General features: G+C 46.1%; 1 protein-coding gene across 3 annotated transcripts in view; it reads left to right on the top strand.

Moving 5' to 3' along the window:
• The window catches only part of creb3l1 (cAMP responsive element binding protein 3-like 1), a 130,184-nt gene extending 107,086 nt beyond the window's left edge, over positions 1 to 23,098 (top strand). For all 3 annotated transcript variants that reach the window (XM_080190498.1, XM_080190497.1, XM_080190496.1), the window contains exons 5-11: positions 917 to 1,068; positions 4,514 to 4,663; positions 7,858 to 7,916; positions 9,365 to 9,433; positions 12,888 to 12,987; positions 14,774 to 14,900; positions 19,869 to 23,098. In XM_080190498.1, coding sequence (XP_080046624.1) covers positions 917 to 1,068; positions 4,514 to 4,663; positions 7,858 to 7,916; positions 9,365 to 9,433; positions 12,888 to 12,987; positions 14,774 to 14,900; positions 19,869 to 20,173 — 962 coding nt within the window. In that variant the 3' untranslated portion in view covers positions 20,174 to 23,098. The remainder of the gene's footprint in view (positions 1 to 916; positions 1,069 to 4,513; positions 4,664 to 7,857; positions 7,917 to 9,364; positions 9,434 to 12,887; positions 12,988 to 14,773; positions 14,901 to 19,868) is intronic.
• Positions 23,099 to 23,362: the final 264 nt, after the last annotated feature.

The following is a 23,362-nucleotide window of genomic DNA, read 5'->3' as shown; positions in this document are numbered from 1 at the left end:
CCTGACTGGCGTGGATTCCTCCCATCACACCCTGTCTGCACTCATTGTATTCACCATTGCCTCAGAGGCAGAACCTGAGGAAGGATTGCCTCTTCTAGTTCCTTCCTGAAGCTGCTGACTCCAGGGTGACTGGGGGGTCTCTGTCGGCTGCTCTCTGATGGTGGTTGTGGGTTGGAGAAGTGTGGACGTGAGGCCGTGTCCCAGACTGGGTGTTCTGTGGCACAGTGCCACCTCACACCATGAGTCTTTCCAGCCATTACCAGCACCTGGTAACATTTGCCATCTCGGCCAGGCTGCCATGCGGCAGATGCCCGGATATCATTGCCCAATGGGTGCTCCCAATGACAGCATGTCCTCTGGCACAATGGGTATAGTGTCTCTCACCCAGGAGCACCAAGCTATAGTCCCACCCCAAGCCTTGATGAGAAAGGAAGGTGCGTTAATAATGTGGCCAATCAGGTTGAGAATCAACCTTTCAACGCAGGTCAATAGCAGGCAGGAGTTGGACTGATTTTTAATTGGTAATGGGGTGAAGGCTTATGGGGAGAAGTCAGGAAAATGGGGATGAGGAGCATATCAGCCATGATTGAATGGCACAGCAGACCTGATGGGCCAAATGGCCTAATTCTGCTCATGTATCTTATGAACTTATGATCTTACGAACTTACAAGGACATGCAAGCTCCCACTGGACAAGGAGGAGTGCAGCAATGTCCTGTATCTATTGATTTGATTTTTGAAATACTGAGATTTTATGTAAGTTTTTCTATCATAAACACAACAGGCTCCAGGAGAATGCTGGTATACCCAGCTGAGAAATCTCTTCATAACTATCCCAACCTGTGACTGTAATGTTTGCTTTATAATTGCTATGAACCCATTACTAGCCTTTCCTTTTGCTTGCTGTTTTCTTTCAGATGTGCAGCTGCCACCTACTCCCCCCAGCAGCCACAGCAGTGACAGTGACGGCTCCCAGAGTCCTCGCTCTCTCCCTCCATCCAGCCCAGCCCGACCACAGGCCCGGTCATCCAGTGCAATCTCATCGTCCCCTCTGCTCACAGCTCCTCATGTACGTCTGCTGATAAAAATATGAGTGTACAACACGGACAACCAATAACATTGGCAGAAAGAATGTAGGCACTGGAAGCCTCCAGGAGTATACGTTGGAATGTTCACGTTGTGCAGGGCAGAACGCTTACACCAGAAAACTATAATTCATTTATATTTCTTTCCTCATTTATTTTTTAAAGATTATTCTTTGCCCCTTCCAATTTACCTTCTTCTAATGAGCCATAAAGCCTGGGGGCAATCTTACCAGTTTGTCTCGCTGATTGATCGGTGAGGTGAGTTGGTAAGACTGCAGGAGAGGCGAGAAACTTCTCGTTCCTGGTTTCTGCCCTTTCACAATGATACCTGCCCTGAATTGTCGGCATGAGTAGCCTTCTGCCTGGGAAGGATGCAAGGCTGATTTTAATATCTAATTCTAAATTTAAATATTATTAGTGAGCCCAGGACGTAATCATCCAGGCTCACTTGCCTTAGTGGCCTCGTCGGCTTGGGACCTACACTGGCAAGGTTCAAGTATGATCCCCAGCAACAGTGACCTGAAGCAATGGCCTCGTCAGTGGGACCTGAGACCATTGAGGCTCCCTGTGTGGTCAGAGGCAGGGGCGGGCAGTGCTCTTTGGGCAGTCCCAGCATGGCATTGCCAGCCTGGAACCCTGGCAATGCCAGCCTGGGACCCTGGCGCTGCCCACAAGGCACTCTGACATTGCCAGTCTGACACTGGGTAGTGCCAAAGAATGGGGTCTATAGAGAGGTGGCAGGACCTGAGGAGAAGCAGCACGTGGAGAGCTACACACTCGGCAATCAGCAATCAACCAAGGGGAGGGTGAATGGGAGCAATGATTGGCTAGGGGATAGGTGAACAGGGATAACAATCAGCTGAGGGGATGAATGGGGGTGGTGATCAGACAGGGGTGAGGAGGGGGTAAACAGGGGTGGCGGTGAACCAGAGAGAGGTGAACTGGAGTCCAATTAGCTGGGGATGTGAATGGGGGCAGAAATTGACCAGGGGGGTGAACGGGGGCAGTGATCAGCCGAGGAAGGTGATTTCCAGGGGAGTTGGGGGGTGACAACTTTCCAATGCATTATTGTGTACAATAGTACATAGAGCATTGGAAAATCAGGCACATGCACAATGGCATCCTCTAGCAGTCAGCTTCCCGATACGAATAGATTCTGTCCACACCCTCTACTAGCGTGAATCACATTCTGCCTCAATTCTTCTCTAAGCATCTGGGAGCTTGCCCAAAAAATGGGTACACTTCTCTCCCATTTTCACACCCATTCAGCACTTATAATTTTTTTGGTAAGATCACCTTCTCTCAGTAGAGTCATACAGTGCAGAAAAGGCTCTGTGGCCTATCAAGTCTGCATGAGCAATAGCTACCAGTAAGTACATTTTCCTGCACTTGTCCCATATCCTTGAATGTTATGATATTAATCCCTGGTCATCATCTGCTGCCTGCTGTTTGTGCTTTGGCTCACTGGTCACTCTCTCTTGCCTCGGAGACAAGAGATTATGGGTTCAAGTCACACTGTGGAAACTTGAACGTAAGATCTAGGCTGGCATCCTAGTGCTGGCCATGATGAGTTCCTCACTGTGGCATCTCCCATCCCTCCTCTCAGATGACTATATGGCATCCATGACAGAGTATCAAGGAAGAGATGGGAGTGTCCTGGCTAATATCTACCCTTCAACTAATGCCTGAAACATCGGGTGGGATTTTCCAGCTGTTCACTACAGTGGGATTTTCTGGTCCTGCTGCAATGAATGGAGATTTGGTTAAGCGTTGAATTTTCCATCCTCACTTGCATCTTCACAATTGCTGTTTGTGGGATCTTGCTGTGCACAGATTGCCTGTCATTATTTTCTAAATTACAGCATGTGATTACTCTTCAAAGGAGACCCATTGGTTGTTGGGTGGCACTTTGGGGCATTCAGAGGTGGAGGGAGAGAGAGAGAGAGAGAAAGAGAGAGGCAGTATAGAAATGCAAGCCTTCATCTATTTTTTATTCATCTGCTGGGCTCTGAGGTCCGGGGAGGGAATCCCGATCACTCCCCTTGCCGGCTGCAGAAGAGAAGAAAGCAGCCAATAAAAACATGGTTGAGGAATTGTAGTAGCACAGGGAAATGATTTATGGATGTCAGGGAGGAGGGAGAAATGGAGCTGTATTACAAAACTAATAGGCTTGTCGGCAGAGGCCTTTGAAATAGCAGGCAATGTTATTCATTAAAGAGAGGTGGTCTGGACCAACCTGGAACTCATTCTATAAGCAGTGTTTTGCTTGGATCATGACCATATTCAGACTATGTTGCTTGCTCATGTCAATATGTGTGGGAAGAGGGGTTAATAAGTTAAAAGGAGATTACATTGCTGCAGTGAGCATAAGATTTTAAAATATTTATTCCTCAGTGAATTTCAGTAATCATTTGGATGTCAGTTTGATGGATTGAATTTATTTATTTTATGCAATTTGTGTATTTATTTTTACAATTCTCAAACAGCGCTTCCTGACCAATACCTTACACCACTTCTGTGTCCTCAGCTGGGACGAAGCATATTGCTTGGGACCAGTTCCATAGACTACGCTCCTGCTCCAAGGTAGCCCAACGGAATGTTCGTCATCCATGGGTGAACCTTGACCACCGAGTGTTGGTGGACTGATTGACCATGCAGGGCAGTCACAGTCCAGTCCCATTCCATCCTCACCCAAATGCTCACGCCTCAAGAATGCACTTTCGATCACAACAGTGGTCAAGGAAGGGACCACTGGCAAATTTCCCTCAGCTTGATGCAGGGCACTGAGGTCCCCCCACTCCCCTCCCCTGTCCCTCACAGATTGGGAACTCAAGGCTTTCCTCACCCAGAGATCAGTCACTGGGCCTCCTAGGCGACTTGGTGTCACTGAACAAGAATCAACAAGAGAAAGGGTGGGATTTTACAGCCTCGCTCGAGACTGGACATGTACTTTTGCCGGAATTCTACCACCCCGCTGGCCCGCTCCGATTCCATGAGGAGCAGGGTGGTAGAATTCTTGCTCTGTAAGTGAACTCTTTTTTTCAGCGTATCTTCACGTCTGCACTGTTTTTCTCTTTGGTGAATAGTTGGGGGAAGTGGTGGAAGGATCCCCAAGCTTATTATCAGCCAGTTGAACCTTGTTATGAACACTCTTTCTGTGGCCAGCAAGTCCTGACATTGGACTTCTAGTTTAGTGGTAGGGGCACTACCACTGTGCCAATGACCCCCAGCCAAGAGAACCACTACAAAAAGGATTAGGCTTATGGCCCGGTCAAGTTAGCAGTACCAAAATAAGCAACAAAGTCCCAAAGAAACCCAAGAAGATCTGAAGGAAGTTAGTGAGAATGTTATTGTCAGGAGGTATTGGGATTTACCGAGGAGATGAAAACAGACTGGTCAACTTGGCTCTTCTTCTCTTGCTATTGCCAGAAGCTCCAAGGGACATCGGGCCCTCTGCTACTCACCGAAGAGGAAAAGCGGACCCTGATCGCCGAGGGTTACCCAATCCCCACCAAGCTGCCACTCACAAAGGCCGAAGAGAAAGCTCTTAAACGAGTCCGGAGAAAAATCAAAAACAAGGTAAAGAACAAGAAGGAATTGGATATAGCTCTTGGGGCTAAAGGGATCATGGGATATGGGGAGGAAAGCAGGATTCACGATATCAAATTTGATGATCAGCCATGATCAAAATGAATGGTGAAGCAAACTCGAAGGACCAAACGGCCTACTCCTGCTTCTAGTTTCTATGTTTCTAACTATAGAATGAAGGGTAGATAATGATGTAGTGGCAATGTCATTGAATCCAGAGGCGCAGGCTAATGCTCTGAAGCCATGGATTCAAATTCCACTAAAGCAACTGATGGAATTTAAATTAAATTAATAAATCTAGAATTGAAAAACTTGTCTCAATGATGGTGACCATGAAACTATTGTCCATTGTTATAAAAAACCAAACCAAACTGGAACAGCACAGAGGCACAATGGTTAGGACTGCTGTCTCACAGCGCCAGGAACCTGGGTCCGATTCCTGGCTTGGGTCACTGTCTGTGTGACGTCTGCACGTTCTCCTCGTGTCTGCATGGGTTCCCTCCAGGTGCTCCGGTTTGCTCCCACAGGCTGAAAGAAATGCTGGTTAGGCGCATTGGCCATGCTAAATTCTCCCTCAGTGTGCCCAAACAGGTACTGGAGTTTGGCGATTAGGGGTTTTCACAGTAACTTCATTGCGGCGTTAATGTAAGCTTACTTGTGACTAATAAATAAATAAAATTAAACTTTAAATTAACTTTTAAAAACTCACCTGATTGATTGGTTTCCTTTAGAGAAGGAAATCTACCATCGTTTCCTGGTCTGTGACTCCAGACCCACAGCAACATGGTTGACTCTTAATTGCCCTCTGAAATGCTGTGGCAAGCTACTCATTCCAACAGCAATTAGGAATGGGAAGTAAATCTTGGTCCTCCCAGTGACACCCACCTCCCTTGAAAGAAAAAAAAACTCCCAAAGCGCTCACAAAAGGCGAGGAGAAAGCCCTTAAGTGAGTGCGGAGAAAGAACATGGCCAACTTGGTCCTTGGGTTAGACCATTGAACCATAGAATCCGTACAGTGCAGAAAAAGGCCATTCAGCCCATTGAGTCTGCACTGACTCCCCAGAAGAGACTCCCATCCAGGTCCTCTCCTCCTCCCTATCCCCCGAAACCCATACCTTGTCGACCTAATTTACACATTTTTGGATACTAAAGGCCAATTTAGCATGGCCAATCCACCTAATCTGCACATCTTTGGACTGCCGAAGTAACTGGAGCACCCAGAGGAAACTCACACAGACACAGGGAGAACGTGCAAACTCCACACAGACAGTCACCCAAGGACAGAATTGAACTGGATCCCTGTTGCTGTGAGGCAGCAGTGCTAATCATTGCGCCACCGTGCCACATTTCCATATTCTGGCCAATAGTATACTGACAGCTCAGTTAAATACTGCCCCCCACCCCCACACAATCCGTCCAGGAGACTGAGTGTGGCATGATTGTGAAACCTCAGTGGCTGCAAGGGGCACCAGTTGGAATTAGGCGGTGTTCCAAAGGAATTGAAAATTATAGCCACAGTATAATATATATTCAATCTTTAGGGGTGCACAGGTATCTACAGAGACAGCTATTTCAATCAAACCCACGGGAACTGATGGGATCAGATTGAACCTTGGGTTTCCTTCACCCTTCTTGATTGAAACTATTGGGTGGTGCTTAAAATGGGCGCTCCACCCAATCACATGGGTTTATTTCTGACATGCTAAGTTAGCATTACACCATAATTTGATTTAATTAACTTTATTATAGATTGTGTTACACAATGGTATGTTACATACTGCAGTGTATTGATACATCATAAGCATTTATTGTAATCCATCATTGAAATACTTTGTGTTACTGTGCAATATATGGATAGAATATATATACACACAGACTGCTTGTTACTTCCTGCTGTTCAATTATACATCATCTGCTGAATTCCATACAACTGACATTTCACCTCGAACACAGATTGTCCTTACAGTTAGTGCCAAGGATAACATTTGCACTGGAAAAGTGTGTTCTGCCTGAACCGTCAATTATATTCCAGCTTGTACCTCACTCCTAAATCTCCACTATTCAGAATATAAACCGTCTGACCTATGTGATTAAATCCCAGCCTATAACTCATTCCGAGATATCCATTATCCTGAACATGAATCATCAAAACTCTTCAATTATATTCCAGCCTGTAGTTCACTCACAGATCCTTGTTCTATTTATATAAACTGTCTGATCCACACAATTAAATTCTAGCCTTTAACTCATACCCGGATCTCCATTACTTTACATATAAGCTACCAGCACCTCCTGCTTACTTACTTCCAGATATCTATTATCCTCTTTATAAACTATCTGAACCTCTTGATTAGATTCCAGCCTGGAATTATCCTGCCTCACAGTGCCAGGGACCTGGGTTCAATTCCTGACTTGGGTCACTGTGCAGAGTTTGCACGTTCTCCCCGTGTCTGCTTGGGTTTCGTCTGGGTGCTCTGGTTTCCTCCCATTGTCTGAAAGATGTGCTGATTAGGTGGATTGGCCATGACAAATTGCCCCTTAGTGTCAGGAAGACTCGCTAGGATAGATGCATGGAGTTGTGGCGATAGGGCCTGGGTGGGATTGTGGTCACTACTTACTCGATGGGTCGAATGGCCTCCTTCTGCACTGTAGGGATTCTATGATTCTAAATTACCTGAATCCTTCGATTAGATTCCAGCCTGTAACTCACCCTCAGGTAGCCATCATTCCATTGAGGAAGTCAGGAAATGGCTGAACATCACTGAATTAACATTGCTGCCTCACAGCGCCAGGAATCACGGTTCAGTTCTGGCCTTTGGTGACTGTCTATGTGGAGTTTGCGCATTCTCCCCATGTCTGCATGGGTTGCCTCTGGGTGCTCCAGTTTCCTCCCACAGTCCAAAGATGTGCAGGTTAGGTGGATTGCCTATTCTAAATTACCCCTTATTGTCTCAAGATGTGTAGGTTAGGGGGATTAGCAGCTAGGACCTGGATGGGCTTCTCTGTTGGAGTCGGTGCACGCTCGATGGACCGAATGGCCGCCTTCTATGATTCTATTCTATGATTTTATGAATTAGTCGCCATGATTATGTGACAGTGACTCCTTCCTCCTAGTTGTATCCAGTTGTCTGTTTGCCCAGTGCTAACACTGTGACTCTGCATCAATCTCTTGTTTTCTGGCTCAGATTTCAGCTCAAGAGAGTCGGAGGAAGAAGAAGGAATATGTGGACAGTCTGGAGAAAAAGTAAGTGGCCAATTCACCAGCCAGTGAGACTTTGGGAATAATTGATCCATGCCCAGACGTGGCTGGGTCACTTGTAATCTTTCCTACCAGCCTTTCTACACCACTCCATGGGCAAATTTACAGCAATGTGAGACTAGGAATATCGGAGTATTTTAACAGAAGTGTATGCGGTAGCTGTGGAATTTGGTTTTGCAATAAGCTAACACTTCTTATCTTGGACACCTAGCTATGATAAGAATAAGTTCTCTATTTGCTGCCAATTCTACTACTCCCTAGTGCGTGAGGAAATGTTCAATGTAGCCTTCCACAAATATTAAAGCCACCGTGTCATCTGGCCAGAACTGCCTTTGGATATCTCCCCAGTGCTCCCACTATCAGGGCAGATTTAACTCCTCATGTTGCCTTTGATGATGTGCTTTTTATTTCCTTACTTGGCCATTCTGGCCACACACTTTGACTTGTTCAGAAATCGTGGAGGGAGTAGGGGATAAGGATGAAGCCTCTGGTACAGCGAGAGTGTAGCTAAGACTTTATCGAAGAGTCCCCACAGTATAGAAGAGGCCCCTTGAGTCTGTAGCAATTCTCCGACAGAGCATCTTACCCAGGCTTTCTTCACCCACCCTATCACTGTAAACCCCACACATTTACCATGGTTAATCCATCCAACCACATCTTTCGACACTAGGGGTAATTTATCATGGCCAATCCACCTAACCTGCACATCTTTGGACTACGGGAGGAAACTGGAGCACCTGGAGGAAACCCACACAGATTTGGGGAGAATGTGCAGATTCCACACAGACACCCAAGGCCAGAATTGAACCTGGGTCCCTGGCAGTGCTAACTATTGTGCCATACAAGCTGTGTTCAGAGAGAACCATGGCACATGAGACAACTGGCAGTGTAGTTCAGTGAATGAGGGGTTGGATTTGTCATGGTAGGGTTTGCAGAATTGGGAGTGGGGGGTTGTTGGAGATGGAGGGAGGGATGGGGGTTAATATTTACCATTGCATTCCGAGGCTCTTTGTACTCTGCTGGAGCTGACACTATATGAAGTTTCTGTGCGAGACAATACACCACCATGAATCTATGTCCACTACTCAATATAGCATTTAGGATTTTAGCAATGTGAAAGCTGCACTCAACCCCAAGAAGGGTAATAATATCAGCCAACTAGGAGGAAACCAAACTAAAAATAAATGAGAATCCACACAGACTCCCTCTGCAGGTGACTGTCCTTTGGTCTGGGTTGAAGACAAACTGTTTGTCTGCAGGCCATGCGTACACTGGTGTTGGATTCTGGGGATATTCTAGGGCCCCAGTCTTACACTCTAATGAGTGTCAAATTCATTCCACCTTCTCCCTCCTTCCCACCCATGTTGAAGTGAAGTGACCAGGGGCTAAGTGTACCTGTGACCTTCCTGCTCAGGTTATTTTGTTCTTGGCAGAGTGGAAACCTACACCTCAGAGAACAATGAACTCTGGAAGAAAGTGGAGACTCTGGAGAATGTAAATCGGTAAGTGGATGCGAACGTGAAGTGTCTAACCTGTGCTTCTCTGCACGTCTCTCCTCTTTAATGACCATTCCTAAAATCAGTCTCTTTGACCACGTTGCTCCTCTGAATATTGCCTTCTCGGTGTCACTTGTTTCCTGATTACACTCATGTGTAACGCCTCAGGGTGTGAAAGGTGCTACGTAAGTTGTTGTTGGGTTAATGGGTTTACTATAGAATTTGGCAACCCCACCAGCTTACACTGTTGACAGTATAGCTTCCTTCCCCTTCCACTAACCTCACCCGAGTAACAGCTGGACTATTTCCTCCTCCAGTGTTGATGCTACTCTTCACCTGTCCAATAGGAGGGTCACATCACCCCAATTCCTCATACCCAGTTTAACCCCAACCCAGCCAGTGTGAATGGCTCTACTGACTACACCACAACCACTGTTTCACTCTCCTTCAAACACCTAATATCAGGTCAGGTGTAAATTGAGGTTGAGTCCACCACCCCCCCACCACCTCCAATCAATGGGTGCATAAGTTTTCCATGTTGCAGAGGGAGCTTCTGTATCTGACATGGTCCAGGTAATCCCTGTATCCCTGCTCATCCTGCTTCTGATGGCACAGCCCAGGATGCAGGGGGATGACGGACAGAGAAGCCACGAACCCATCAATCCCATAGTGTAGCATCAAAACCCTGCCAACAGCACCACTCATTGCATCTTTACCCCAGTGGTGCAGAGTTTCTCTGAAAGGAGGATTGCCAACTTGGAGCACATTACATGTTGGGGCAGATTCTGACTGCATCAAAGAGTGCCAACCTGTAGATCCATAGTCAAGGTTCCCAGCACATTGACGCACTCAGAATATTGACTATTTTCTTCAATGTGCTCCCCTTAAACAGAGAGGAGAAAAACAGTCTGAAAGAAAGAGCTGCATTTATATAGTGCCTGTCACCATTTCAAGCAGCACAACAAAGTCCAATGAAATGAGGAGCTGATAGCCTGTTTTAGCTTTGCAGCTTGAGGGATAAAGTTTAGTTCAATTGCCTGGATTGTAATGCAGAGCGAAATAACAGCATGGGTTCAATTCCTGTACCTGCTGAGGTTATTCATCTCTCAATCCCACCTTCTCAATCTTGCCCCACGTCTGAGATGTGGTGACCCTCAGGTTAAATCACCTCCAGTCAGCTCCTCCCCTCAAAGCCAATGGTTATCTGGGACTATGGTGACTTTACCTTTACTGACCAGGGCACCGGAGGAATGCCATGGTTCTTCTGTTGGGGGTGCCATCCTTTTGAACCAATTGTTAAACTGAGGCCCCATCCAGTGGATTGGAAGAGAATTCACAATGCAGCAGGAGTGGAAGGAGAGCAAGGGAGTTCCCTGAGCAAACAGCAATTAACATGCACTTATCTAGTCTTGCTATTTTGAGTGAATTTGCTGTGTGACAATTGCTGCTGCATTTGCTGACATTAGAATCCTTTAAAAGTACTTTACTGAATGTTAACTGCTTTGGGACACCGTGAATGGTGGTATTAAGGGTTTTTTTTTAAGCGATATCTTTGCTTCAACCAAAACAAACACAACTTCTTAACATCCTCTCAGAACACAAAGAAAACTTCAAACATCCAACTACTGCCAGTCCGCTGATTCACTAGTTGTTCACAGGAATTGGGGAAGGAGGGTGAAGAGGTGTACTGGTAATGTAGCTACTTGCTTGGATCCTGTTGCCCTGCTAATACAACTCCTCTTTTGCAAATTGTGGCATACAGCAAGTCAGGTAGGCACCAGGTATTTCAACTCTACTGCCCATGCACTGCCATTGAAGCCTTCCCAGTGCAGGTAGCACAAGGTCTCAGATGATGGTTAATGTGGACAAGGGTACCCTCTGCTGGCAGAATTGTGCAATCCACAGAGCAGCTGTTATTGAAATTGGAAAGGTAGTGGTTTTTACAAAATTATTCATTTATTGCCCAACCCTAATTGCCCTTGATAAGGTGGTGGTGAGCTGCCTTATTGAAACGCTGCAGCACCTGAGGCATAAGGTACATCCTGTTAGGGAGAGAATGCCAGGATTTTAACCCACAACAGTGAGGGAATGCTGGTATATTTTCTGGGTGGTGTGTGACTGGAGGGGAACTTGCAGGTGGCGCTGTTCCCAGGTGGCTCCTGCCCTTGTCCTTCTCGGTGATAACGATTGTGGGTTTGGAAGATACTGTTGAAGGAGCCTTGGTGAATTGCTGCAGTGCATCTTGTAGATGGTACACACTGTTGCTACTGAGCGATGGTGATGGAGAGACTGAATGTTTAAAGTGGTGGATGGGGTGCCCATCAAGTGGGCTGCTTAGTCCTGGATGGCGTCGAGCTTCTTGAGTGTTGTTGGAGCTGCACTCATCCAGGCTAGTGGGACATATTCCATCACACTCCTGAATTGTGCCTGGTAGATGATGGACAGGTTTTGGGGAGTCAGGAGTTGAGATTCCCATCCTCTGAGCTGCTCTTGTAGCCATAGTATTTGTATGACTGGTCTATTCAGTTTCTGGTCAATGGTAACCCCCAGGATGTTGATAGTGGGGAATTCAGTGATGACAATGCCATTGAATGTCAAAGGGCTGATGGTTAGATTCTTTCTCTCGTTGAAGATGGTCATTGCTTGGCACTTGTATGGCATGAATGTTATTTCTTCTGGAATTGCTGAAGTTCGTGTTGCATTGGTACTCCACAGGGCTATCAGAGAGAGAGAGCTGCGGGAATTTTACTCCAAGGTAGTGGAGAAACCAAATCTGAGTCAGGATGGTGTGTGACTTGGGGGGAATGCTGCTCCCGTGGTCACAGCTCCTCTTGAGATGGTGGAGGTCACAGGTTTTGGAAGTGTTTTGTAGGGGTTTTGGTGATTTGTGTAATGTACACTGTAACCACCGTGTGCTGGTGACAGAGGGAATGGGTGTTTACACTGGTAGATGATGGGAAGTTGCTTGAGTTCCTTTAAGGAGAATAAGGCATGAATATTACACACTGGGCATTTGGACCCTAGTGTTAAAGCAAGAAGCTTCTTTACCTGAGAACAGGAGTCACTTGCATTAGAAAAATAATCTCTAAATGTTGGTCTTGATACTTACGTCACTGAGCAGAAACATCCCTTACTGTGAATGGACACAGTGCTATTGTTTCATCTGTCATTGGAGGATTTTAGCTTCAGAGGTTTTCTCTCCATTTTAGTTCCTCACTCATTAATTTACACTGAAAGAAAGCAAAAAAATCTCAATGTCATTTTGATCATGGGCTATTAAGATTGACAGCCAGTCTCTGGGCCCCTTACAGTTTCCTGTGTTATTCTTATTACACACCGGAGAATGAGGCAAAATATAGCAGGCTGCTTCTGAGAGAGGCTGGGGCAACAGAACGCCCTGCTGACTGTGTTAAAACTGGCAAAGTGCCCCACTGATGAAGCCTGCCTTTTGTTCTTTCAGGACACTATTACAGCAGCTGCAGAAACTGCAGGCACTGGTAGCCGGGAAGGTACCACGGCCCTGCCGCGTGGCATCGACACAAACAGGAACCTGCCTGATGGTAAGAGCTAGGACCAGAGAGGGAGCTGAATAACAATGGGATGGGTAGAGGACAGAGATTGATTGCAGTGATTCTCTTTACCTGCCTTCAACAATACATCATGAGCGGCATGATAGCACTGTGGTTAGCACTGCTGCCTCACAGCACCAGGGACCCGGTTCAATCCCCGGCTTGGGTCACTGTCTGTGTGGAGTTTGCATGTTCTCCCAATGTCTGCGTGGGTTTCCTCTGGGTGCTCCGGTTTCCTCCCACAGTTCAAAGATGTGCGGGTTAGGTGAATTAACCATGCCAAATTGTCTCTTAGTGTACCCGAGCGGGCACCAGAGTGTGGCAACTAGGGGATTTTCACAGTAATTTCATTTCATTAGTCACTTGTGACTAATAAATAAACGTTAAAACTTTAAAGGTCACCACCACAGAGGCACTCAGCAGTCACACTGGAGCTAAATATTAGCCAGTCTTAAAATTATGGCATCTCTATAGCAAAGGGAAGCCATTCAGCCCACACCAACAACAATCCCTCCCAGACCATATCCCCACATATTTACCCTGCTAATCCCCCTGACATTCAGGGGTAATTTAGCATGACAAATCCACACATTCTTGAAGTGTGGGAGGAAACTGGAACAACCAGAGGGGACCCACACAGAAACACCACACAGGCAGTGACCCAAGCTGGGAATTGAACCTGGGTCCCTGGCACTATGAGGCAGCAGTGCTAACCACTGTGCCACCATGCTGCCCAGTCAGTGCAGTGAAAATAATTTGGCCAAGAAGTCTGTAACTTTCCCTCTTGATTCATTCAGAAACCCAAAGGGGGAATTCATTGATCACTAAACCATGACACCCAGTGCAGTTTACAAAGCAGAAACTAGTTAACGCGAGAAACTGATGAGGAAATTCAACAGCTGCAAACCAGCAAGTCCTTCACATTCCTCATCAGAGAATAAACATTGTTTTTCAAAAAAACAATATTTTTGTGGGGATGGAACATTCTTGACATGTTTGTTGCTCATCCCTATCACCCTTGAGAAAGTGGCAGGAAGCCTCTTGAACCATTGCTGTCCTCATGGTGTAGGTATATCCACAGTGCTGTTAACAATAGGGGGTGCTGTTCGAGGAGTTTGACCCAATTTGAGAGCAGATACAAGTTCTAGACAGGATGGTCTGCGACTCGAAGGGAAACCTGGAGATATGGACAGACTGTATCAGTAAGCACAGTGTCCGCCTAACTGTAATGGAACACAGTCCATTCTGCAGACTGTACCAATATCACAGTGTTTGTTCCTGATAAAACAGACTCAATTCAAGCAGACTTGTACCACTAATCAGTGTTTGCCTGTCTATAATGCAACACACTCCATTCTGAAGACTGTATCAATAATCAGTGTTTGTCTGTCCCTGACAAAGCAGACTCAATTCTGCAGACTGTACCAATATCACAGTGTTCGCCTGTCCCTAATGGGACACACTCAATTTAAGCAGACTGTACCAATAATCAGTGTTTGCAACACACTCCATTCTAAAGACTGTACCAATAATCACTGTTTTTGTCTGTCCCTGATAAAATGTGCTTAATACTGACAGACTGTACAAGTGTTTACAGTGTTTGGCTGTGCTTTATAAAATATGCTCAATGTTGACGGACTGTACCAGCGTTTACCTGTCCCTGATAAACACACTCACTGCTGACAGATTGCTGACAGGTGTTCAGTGTTTGCTTGTATTTGAAACAGGGAAGGTTTTGTAGATATCATTTTAACAGCCAATATGTTTGTTCTTACAGGTGGTAGTGGTCTGTTTTGTTCTAGTCCTGGGCTCCTTCATGCCCTGCCTCCCAGAATTTTCTACCGTCTCTCAGACAGTCAAAACAGCTCCACTGTCTGTGTCTGATGTCTACACCACGAGTCAGAGTAAGTCCAGCTCTGTGGGGCTGTCTCCTCTGGTCTTTGATTTGAGAATTTGCACATGCTGTGACCCAGTTGAAAAGTTGATGTCTTGCTCTCTAGTTTTCTGGTGAAAGAAACAGGCACTCCCCATGTTCCAGTCTCCATCTCATAGCCACTGACACCAGAGGAAATATCCCTGTAACCCTGCATATTTACCATGGCCAATCCACCTGAGCCTCACATCTTGGGACATGAAGGGGCAATTTAGCATGGCCAATCCATTTAACTTGCGTATCTTTGCAGTGTGGAAAGAAACCAGAGCACCCGGAGGAAATCCACACGGACACAGGGAGAACATGCAAACTCCACAGTTAACCACTCAAGGCCAGAATTGAATTTGGATCCCTGGCACTGAAGCAGCAGTGCTAACTACTGTGCAACTGTGCTGCTCCTTCAGGAAATGTGGACATTTCAGCCAAGTGGCAATCTGAGCTGTTATCCAGCTGGTGAAACAAGCTGCCCAGTTGGAAATCCAGTCTGTGAGCTCAGATATTTTCACCAGCTTGGCCAAAAGATAAACCATTCCCTAACTACCTTCCTGTCCCCGTACTCCCCCCTCCCCAGGGAAATACACCAGAGCAGTGAAATGAAGCACCAATCATTGGTACACTAGCCGATAATGGCTTTGTCCTGCTTACAGCACAAACCTTTACCAAATAGCTTCACACAGGGACAGTAAATGCTGGAAGCAGGTCAGGCAGTATCCGCAGAAAGAGAAACAGAGTTGATGTTTCATTGGAACCTACACTTCCTTTTTGCTGTATTGTTCAGAAGCAGCCCTGACCCACTGAGTGATTCCAGCATTTTCCAGCTGTTTATATATATGGGGGTGGCACGGTGGTTAGCACTGCTGCCTCACAGTGCTAGGATTCGATTCCTGGCTTGGGTCACTGACTGTGAGGAGACTGCACATTCTCCCTGTGTCTGTGAGGGTTTCCTCTAGATGCTCCAGTATCCTCCCACAGTCCGAAAGATGTGCTGGTTAGGTGCATTTGCTAAATTCTCCCTTAGTGCACCTGAACAGGTGCCGGAGTGTGGCAACGAGGGGATTTTCACAGTAACTTCACTGCAGTGTTAATGTAAGCCTACTTGTGACACTAATAAATAAACTTTTAAACTGTTTTGGACTTGTGAATTTTGTTGATGTTTCCCCACTGACCAGGTGGGGTGGACTTTTCAACTTGCTGTCATTGTCCAGTCCTCCCCCTGGGAAGGTGCTGTGTGCTATAGTTCGCCGTTCCATTTCCTACATTGCGGCAGCGACCACACATCATTGGCTGTGAAATGTTCTGGGATGTCCTGTGGAGCTCGATGTCTTTTCTCGTTTGAAACTTCTCTTACACTGGCCCTTTCTACACTCAGAGGAATACAGTGCCCTCTAATGGAAGATCTTACTCAGTCCACAGATTTTTTAAAAAAAAATTTTAAGCCATTCTTAAAGTGACAAATCAAAGGATCAGGGCAAACCCAAATCCATTCCTTGCTTGCTCCAAAAAAAAATTCAAAATTCAATTGAATCCAATTCATGATCCCCAAAAGGTCAAACAAGATTGAAGCTAATAAGATGAGGCATCTTGAGCTTGTCGGACGCTTGATCTCAGCCCAGCTAACTGCACTGTAGAAGAGGTAGCAAGCAAATTGTATTTCCTCTGAGGTTACTCTTTGTGCTTTTCACATCAAGGAGTGGATTCATTAATGATCAGGGGGTTAATGCTTCTTCTAAAGCTGCACCAACAGGAATGATATAGAATCATAGCATGGACCAGCACAGAAAGAGGACATTCCATATAAACCCCTAGAACCTCTACAGCGTGGAAAGAAGCCAGTCAGTCCATCAAGTCTGCACTGACTCTCCAAAGTAGTGTCTTACCCAGGTCCACTCCCCTGCCTTATCCCATAACCCCCTGCATTTCCCATGACTAATCTACCCAACCTGCCCATCTTTGGAGTGTGGGAGGAAACCGGAGCACCCAGAGGAAACCCACACAGATACGGGGAGAATGAGCAAACTCACAGTCACCTGAGGTCAGAATCAAAGCCAGGTCCCTGGAGCTGTGAGGCAGCAGTGCCTGCCACTGTGCCACCCCATTCGGTCTACCATTCCTGTTTGGTAAAACTATCCAATTAATCCCATCCCACTAGGCCAGTGGTGGGTAACCTGTAACCCAGGGGCCACATGTGGCCAATCTGAATTCTGAGTGTGGCCCATGGGACATTTTGTTGACTGTTGCCCATGTGAAGGGTTGCCACATTCCTACTGGTATGACTGAAGTGATACACACATAAAGCAAGGGCAAGTCAAATGAGGTGTATGCTGATTGCTCACAACATTGACTGTGAGATCCGTGTGCTCCCTCTGTGTCCAAAGTGTAAATATTCCTTTCACTTTTACCATTTGAAGTCGATGACAGTTCTATTAATATATGAATGATTAAGCATTCTCTATAATTCATTATGAAATATTTGGTTGTGCATTGAGTGCACTTAATCTTATTACCTTGCAAGGACAATGAAGAGTATCCACATAGTTGTTTTAGCTGCGGAAACAACTATTTTACTTAATTCAGTGTTTAAGTTTTATTTATTAGTGTCACAAGTAGGCTTACATTAACACTGCAATGAAGTTACTATGAAAATCCCCTAGTTGCCACACTCCAGGCCTATTTGGGTACATTGAGGGAGAATTTAGCATGGCCAATGCACCTAATCAGTATGTCTTTTGGAATATGGGAGGAAGAGGTAGCAAGCACATTGCATTTCCTCTATGGTTACTCCCTCTGCTTTACACATCATGGAGTTGATTCATTAATAATCAGTGGGTTAATGCTTCTTCTAAAGCTGCACGGATATGAATGTCAGAGAATCATCGAATCCCACTGTGCAGAAGGAGGCCATTTGGCCCACTGAGCCTGCACTGACCACAATCCCGCCCAGGCTCTACACCCACATATTTCCATACATTTACTCTGGCTAGTCCCCCTGACATTAAGGGTAATGTACTATGGCCCATCCACCTAACCTGCACATCTTTGGACTGAGGGAGGAAACCAGAGCTCCTGGAGAAAACCCACACAGACACGGAGAGAATGTGCAAACTCCACACAAAGAGTGGCCCAAGCCAAGAATCAAACCCGAGTCCTTGGTGCTGTGAGGCAGCAATGCCAACCACTGTGCCACCGTGCTGCCCCACTGGCCATGTTATAGATTCGTAGAATGGATCAGCACAGAAAGAGGATTTTCTATAGGACACACATAGTGCAGAAGGAGGCCATTTGGTCCATCAAGTCTGCACCAACTCTCTGAAAGATTATCTCACCCAGGTCCACTTCCCTGCCTATTCCCATAATCTCAGGCATTTCCCATGGTTAATACACCTAACCTGTACATCTTCGGGGGAAACCAAATATCCCGGAGGAAACATGCAGACACAGAGAGAATGTGCAGATTCCACACAGACTGTGACCCAAGCTGGGAATCAAACCCGGGTCCCTGACACTGTGAGGCAGCAGTACTAACCACTGTGCTACCCTACCACCCGTGCTAGACTTAGAAGATACTAGAGACAAATATCTGTATCTTAATGCCATCCAACCCCATTATTGTCCACTCTTTATATCCTTTACCCAAGAAAATTCTATCAATCTCATTCCTGAAATTTTCAATTGATCCACAGCATTAACAGATGTGTTTTGGGGAGAGGGTTCCAGAATTCCACTAAGTGTTTCCTGGCATCAGCCCAGACGGTCCGAAGTCTGTTTTTAAGATTACTCCTTCCTGTTCTGGACTTGTGCCATCAGAGAAAATAGTTTCTCTGTATTTAAACAATGAAATCCTTTAATCATATTAATCATCCCAGCTAGATCATCCCTTAATCTTTGATACTGAAAGGAATTGTTGTCCTTCTATAAGGAGGGACATTGCTTCATTGGAAGCATTTCAGAGAAGGTTCACCAGGCTGATCCCTGGGATGAAGAAATGCCAGAAATTTCCACCCGAGCTCAACATACCTTTAAATAGTTGGCTGAGTTTTCTGCCTCGCCGCTGTGATTCCCGCAGCAGGTGAGATGGGAGAATTTCAGCCTTTTGAGGAAAGGTTGAATAGATTGGGCCTAGACTCTTAGGAGTTTAGATCAATAGAGGTGATTTTACTGAAACATATGGGCTGGAATTTTATCTGCACATCTGCCCTGGAATCGGGGCGAGCGAGACGAGCAGAGCAGCATTCTCCGCTGGCCTCAGGTGGGATCATACGAGCCTCGGGCAGGCAAGGCAGTAAAATTCCGGCAATGGGGTGGAATTCTCCGGCCACGCTCGCCCCAATAACTGGAGAATCCCACCCGAGGTCAATAGAGCTTTGTGTGGTCCATTGCTCGCCCCCACCCGCTGTGATTCCTCTGGCAAGCATTCTGTGGATGGATGCTGAGATGATGTTTCCCCTTGTGGGAAAAACCATACGGGCACAGTTTCAAAATAACCGTCCCCTACTTAAGACAGAGATGAGGATGAATTTATTCTCTCAGAGGGTTGTGGAAGTGGAGACTGGATCACTGAATATATTCAAAGTTGAGTTTGTCAGCTTCTTGATCTAGGTGGGAAGTGGAGTTAAGGCCACAATCAGACAAGCTGTAATCTTATTGAATGGTAGAGCTGCTCGAGGGCTCCTATTTCTTAAGCCTTCTGTGTTCATGCAGATTAAGGCAGGTATTTGCCCCATTGCCACTGCCAGCGAGAATGGAAAACTTGGCACTCAGCCAAGTCTCCTTTCACAGCAGCAGGCCTGGAGAGTCCCAGCTATGGGTGAGGTCAGAGAATTCCAGCACCAATCTGTGTAGCCTATCTGGATTCCTGCTTCAGGGATACAGTTTTTCTGTTGTTAACTACCTTACGAGATTGTTAAGCATCCTCACCACGTCTCCTGTTTACCTTGCCTAGTCCGCTCCAGGAACTTGCTGTTTTATGATGAGGGCTCGTCCCTGGAGGACCACTACTCTGCCTTCTTCCCGGTGGAGAGCCCGGATAAGTGGGAGCTGGCATCCAGGGATACAAGAGAGGAGAAGAGGTCACATGACAGGTCAAATGATTACATCACCTGGTCGCAAGAGGCGTCCAAATACCTAAGCAATGCCCAAGTGCAGGTGATCGACTCCAATAAGACTGACCACAGGAAATTTGTTCCGGAGAAAACGCATCGTGAGAGGTGGGCATCTACAACTGTAATCACAGCAAAATCTTTGTAACTGGACTGCACCTTTTAATAACCCTTTGGTAGAGATCCTTTTATTTTGCAAGCCTAAAATGTTTGGTGTTTTTGTGTGTGTGTGTGTGTGTGCGTGCGTGCGTGTATGTGTCAGAATGTGTATGTATGTGTATATGTCCGTGTGTGTGCATGTCTGTGAGTGTATGCATGTGCGAGTATGTATGTCCCTGTGTGTATGTAAGTGTGCGTGTTCGCATTAGATTCTGTGTTTGTTGCTGTTCCTACCACAGTCTGCACTGATCTGCCCGTGTGCTTTACTATTTTGTCCTCCTTGTTCTCACCACATTACTTGCTACACTCACTACACCCTTCATTATCTTTCCCATGTCCTTCACTGTTGTGTTTCCCGCTATTAGCACTGAATGCCTTATGATTCTCACTCCATTCTTTGCTATCCTCAATCTGTCCCGCGCTATTCTCATTGTTCTTTGATATTAGCATCGCTTTTCTCACTATTTTCAACCCCTTTCTCACTATTAATGTTGAGCGCCTCACTAATCTGTGTTTCTCACGATTCTAACCCTGCTCCTCATTACTTACACGTGTGTTCTTCACTATTCTCAATGAATTCCTCACAAATCCTCTCTGGGTACCTCACTATCCTCAATGCATTCCACACCATTCTCACCAATGTCCTCACTATTCTCATTGAGTTTCTCACTATCTTCACTGAGTTCTTTGCTATCTTCACTGAGTTTCTCACTATTCTCACTGAGTTAGTCACTATCCTCAATGCATTCATCACTATTCTTACTGAGTTCTTCACTACCCTCACTGAGGTCCTCCCCATTCTCACTAAGTTCCATGCTATTCTTACTGAGGTTCTCATTATTCTCACTGAGTTTCTCACTATTCTCACTGAGGGCGGAACTCTTCCATTTTGAGACTAAATATGGTGTTGGCTGCTCCAATGGTGCCTATCCCACAGACATAGCAGGATATCATGACAGATTCAGCATTCAGAACCTAATTAATTATGCAGGGAAGAGTTTCCCCTCCAACTTTCCTGGTGGGCCGGTAGCTGATTTGTCCACCCTCAGCTGACAGGTTTGAAGATCCCAGTGTCATATTTAAACACCAGTCCAGCACAATCATATCTCTCTCTTCAGCCTACCTGTCTTCACCGGACTGTGCAGGAAGTCAGAAACCCAGAAGGAAAAGACTAACAACCTCAAGAAGAAGTCTGTTCCCCGATTCACAGCATACCCCCCCCACCCCCCCACACAAAAGACCATTCCCTGTGAGGTGCCCATACCTCACCTGGATATCTGCCCACTGAATCCAGAATCTTCATCCATCTCCTTTCAGTAAACGATGAGGTATCCCTTTGACCCTGTTGTTTGTGAGTTTTTCACGCAGCTTTGCTGGGATTCTGCCTTCCATTGTTCATCTTCATCTACCACCTTATCCCTCTGCCTGTCTTTGTGAGCCATCACCCAACCACCCCGCCCCCCAGCACTCCTTCCACATTGTTCCCCCAACCCCCATTATCTTTTTGCCACCCCCCCCCCCCTCCAGCCTCATCTTGCACTCCACCCCCATGTGAACTTTGGGCCTTTGTTGTGGTGGCTGTATGAGTCCCGCAGTACCAGATATTGTCCAGATGGACACTGGTGTGTGGCACCCGAGGAAGGGAGATCCATGTACTCCCCGACCCCAGGTGCAGGACTGACCCAAGACAATGACATAGGAGAGCCCATCGGTCCAGCAGCACAGTGTTGTCCATGAAGACCAGTTGGACATGAAGATGGAGGGCAGGAATAGTTTTGCCTGGCAGAGTGGCGAGCAATGCATTAGGGCAGCACAGCGATGTGGCAGATGTACATTGCCTGTTCACTCATCACGAAGACTAAGATGAATTGGGGACTGTCTTGTGTATGCCAGCTTTACCAACTGGGTTTGATGTTGGTGTGATTTCCCACTGGCCAGACGCAAAATTGAAAGGCCTAACAGGATGCCAGCGGGCAGCTGTTTCCATCAACATTCTTGAGATACAAATGAATGCAAATGGCATTCATGTGAGCAGCCAGCAGGAAGACTGACCCACCATTAACGCACCACTGGGACTTCACGTTGGCGAGTTTCTGACTTCTTGGCTTTTGCTGAATTCTCTGTGCTCACCCGCCAAAAACCCACCACTGGCAGGTTGGGAGAATGCCATGCTGAGTTCCTCGCTGTTCTGATTGCGTATCTCACTGTTTTTACCGAGTTACTCACTATTCTCACCAAACTTTTCCCCATTCACACTTAGCTCCTCCCTATTCTCACCAATTTCCTCATTATTCTCACAAAGTTCATCGATATTATCACTCAATTTCTTAATACTTTCATTGAGTGCCTCTTCATTTTGACTGCATTACTCACGCTTCCCACCAAATTACTCCCCTATTTTCCCTGAGCTCCTCTCTATTTTCATCAAGTTCCTCCCCATTCGCAGTTTCTCACTATTTTCACTGAATTCTCACTATTCTCACTGAGCTCCTCACTATTCACACTGTTGATGGTTGGGTTTTGGATATGTACAAGATGCTTCATCAGTATTTGTGGGGTATGATCTATACTTGCACAAGTGAAGTGACACAAAGCACACAATAAGCAGCTGTGCAAGTGAGTAAGATGAAATAAAATCACATCATGCAAATACTAAAGGAGCATCTCACGTATGACACTTGTGCTGTGGTTTTTATCATTAAATAAAGATAATTGTGATTTTTTTAAAATGGGGATAAGCTAGACACTGATGTGTGCGCAGGGGAACACCATTTCCTGCATAATGTGGAAGTCTATGTTAATATATCCATTACAAAGCAACTGTCATGTAAGATAATGGAGAGTGTGGGAACAATATCCAGCTAACATGTTATAGCAGCTATTTAGAAATAAAATGCTTCCTGTTGCATTCAAATGGTTGTGTGGCGTTGCATTACTTATTTCCTTGCAATGTTCTAACGAACCCACCACATGAGCAGATTGACACAGCCGAGGTGGGGTGATATTGGGGTGAGGCGCGTTACAGACTGACTATATCGGGACATCTCCCAAGTGCTCCTATGAACACTCCTGCAGAATGATGGCATCAGTGCTCCTATAGACATCTCATTCCACCCTGCCAATCCTTTGTCACTCTGATTGTATCTTGAAGAACCTGTGGGAGCCAGTGCTTCCTTAA

This window comes from Carcharhinus amblyrhynchos, chromosome 6, assembly GCF_965287045.1.
Source record: "Carcharhinus amblyrhynchos chromosome 6, sCarAmb.v2.hapA, whole genome shotgun sequence".
Classification (NCBI taxonomy): Eukaryota; Metazoa; Chordata; class Chondrichthyes; order Carcharhiniformes; family Carcharhinidae; genus Carcharhinus; species Carcharhinus amblyrhynchos.
Note: the sequence above shows the minus strand (reverse complement) of the source record. Positions and strands in the feature narration are given on the sequence as shown.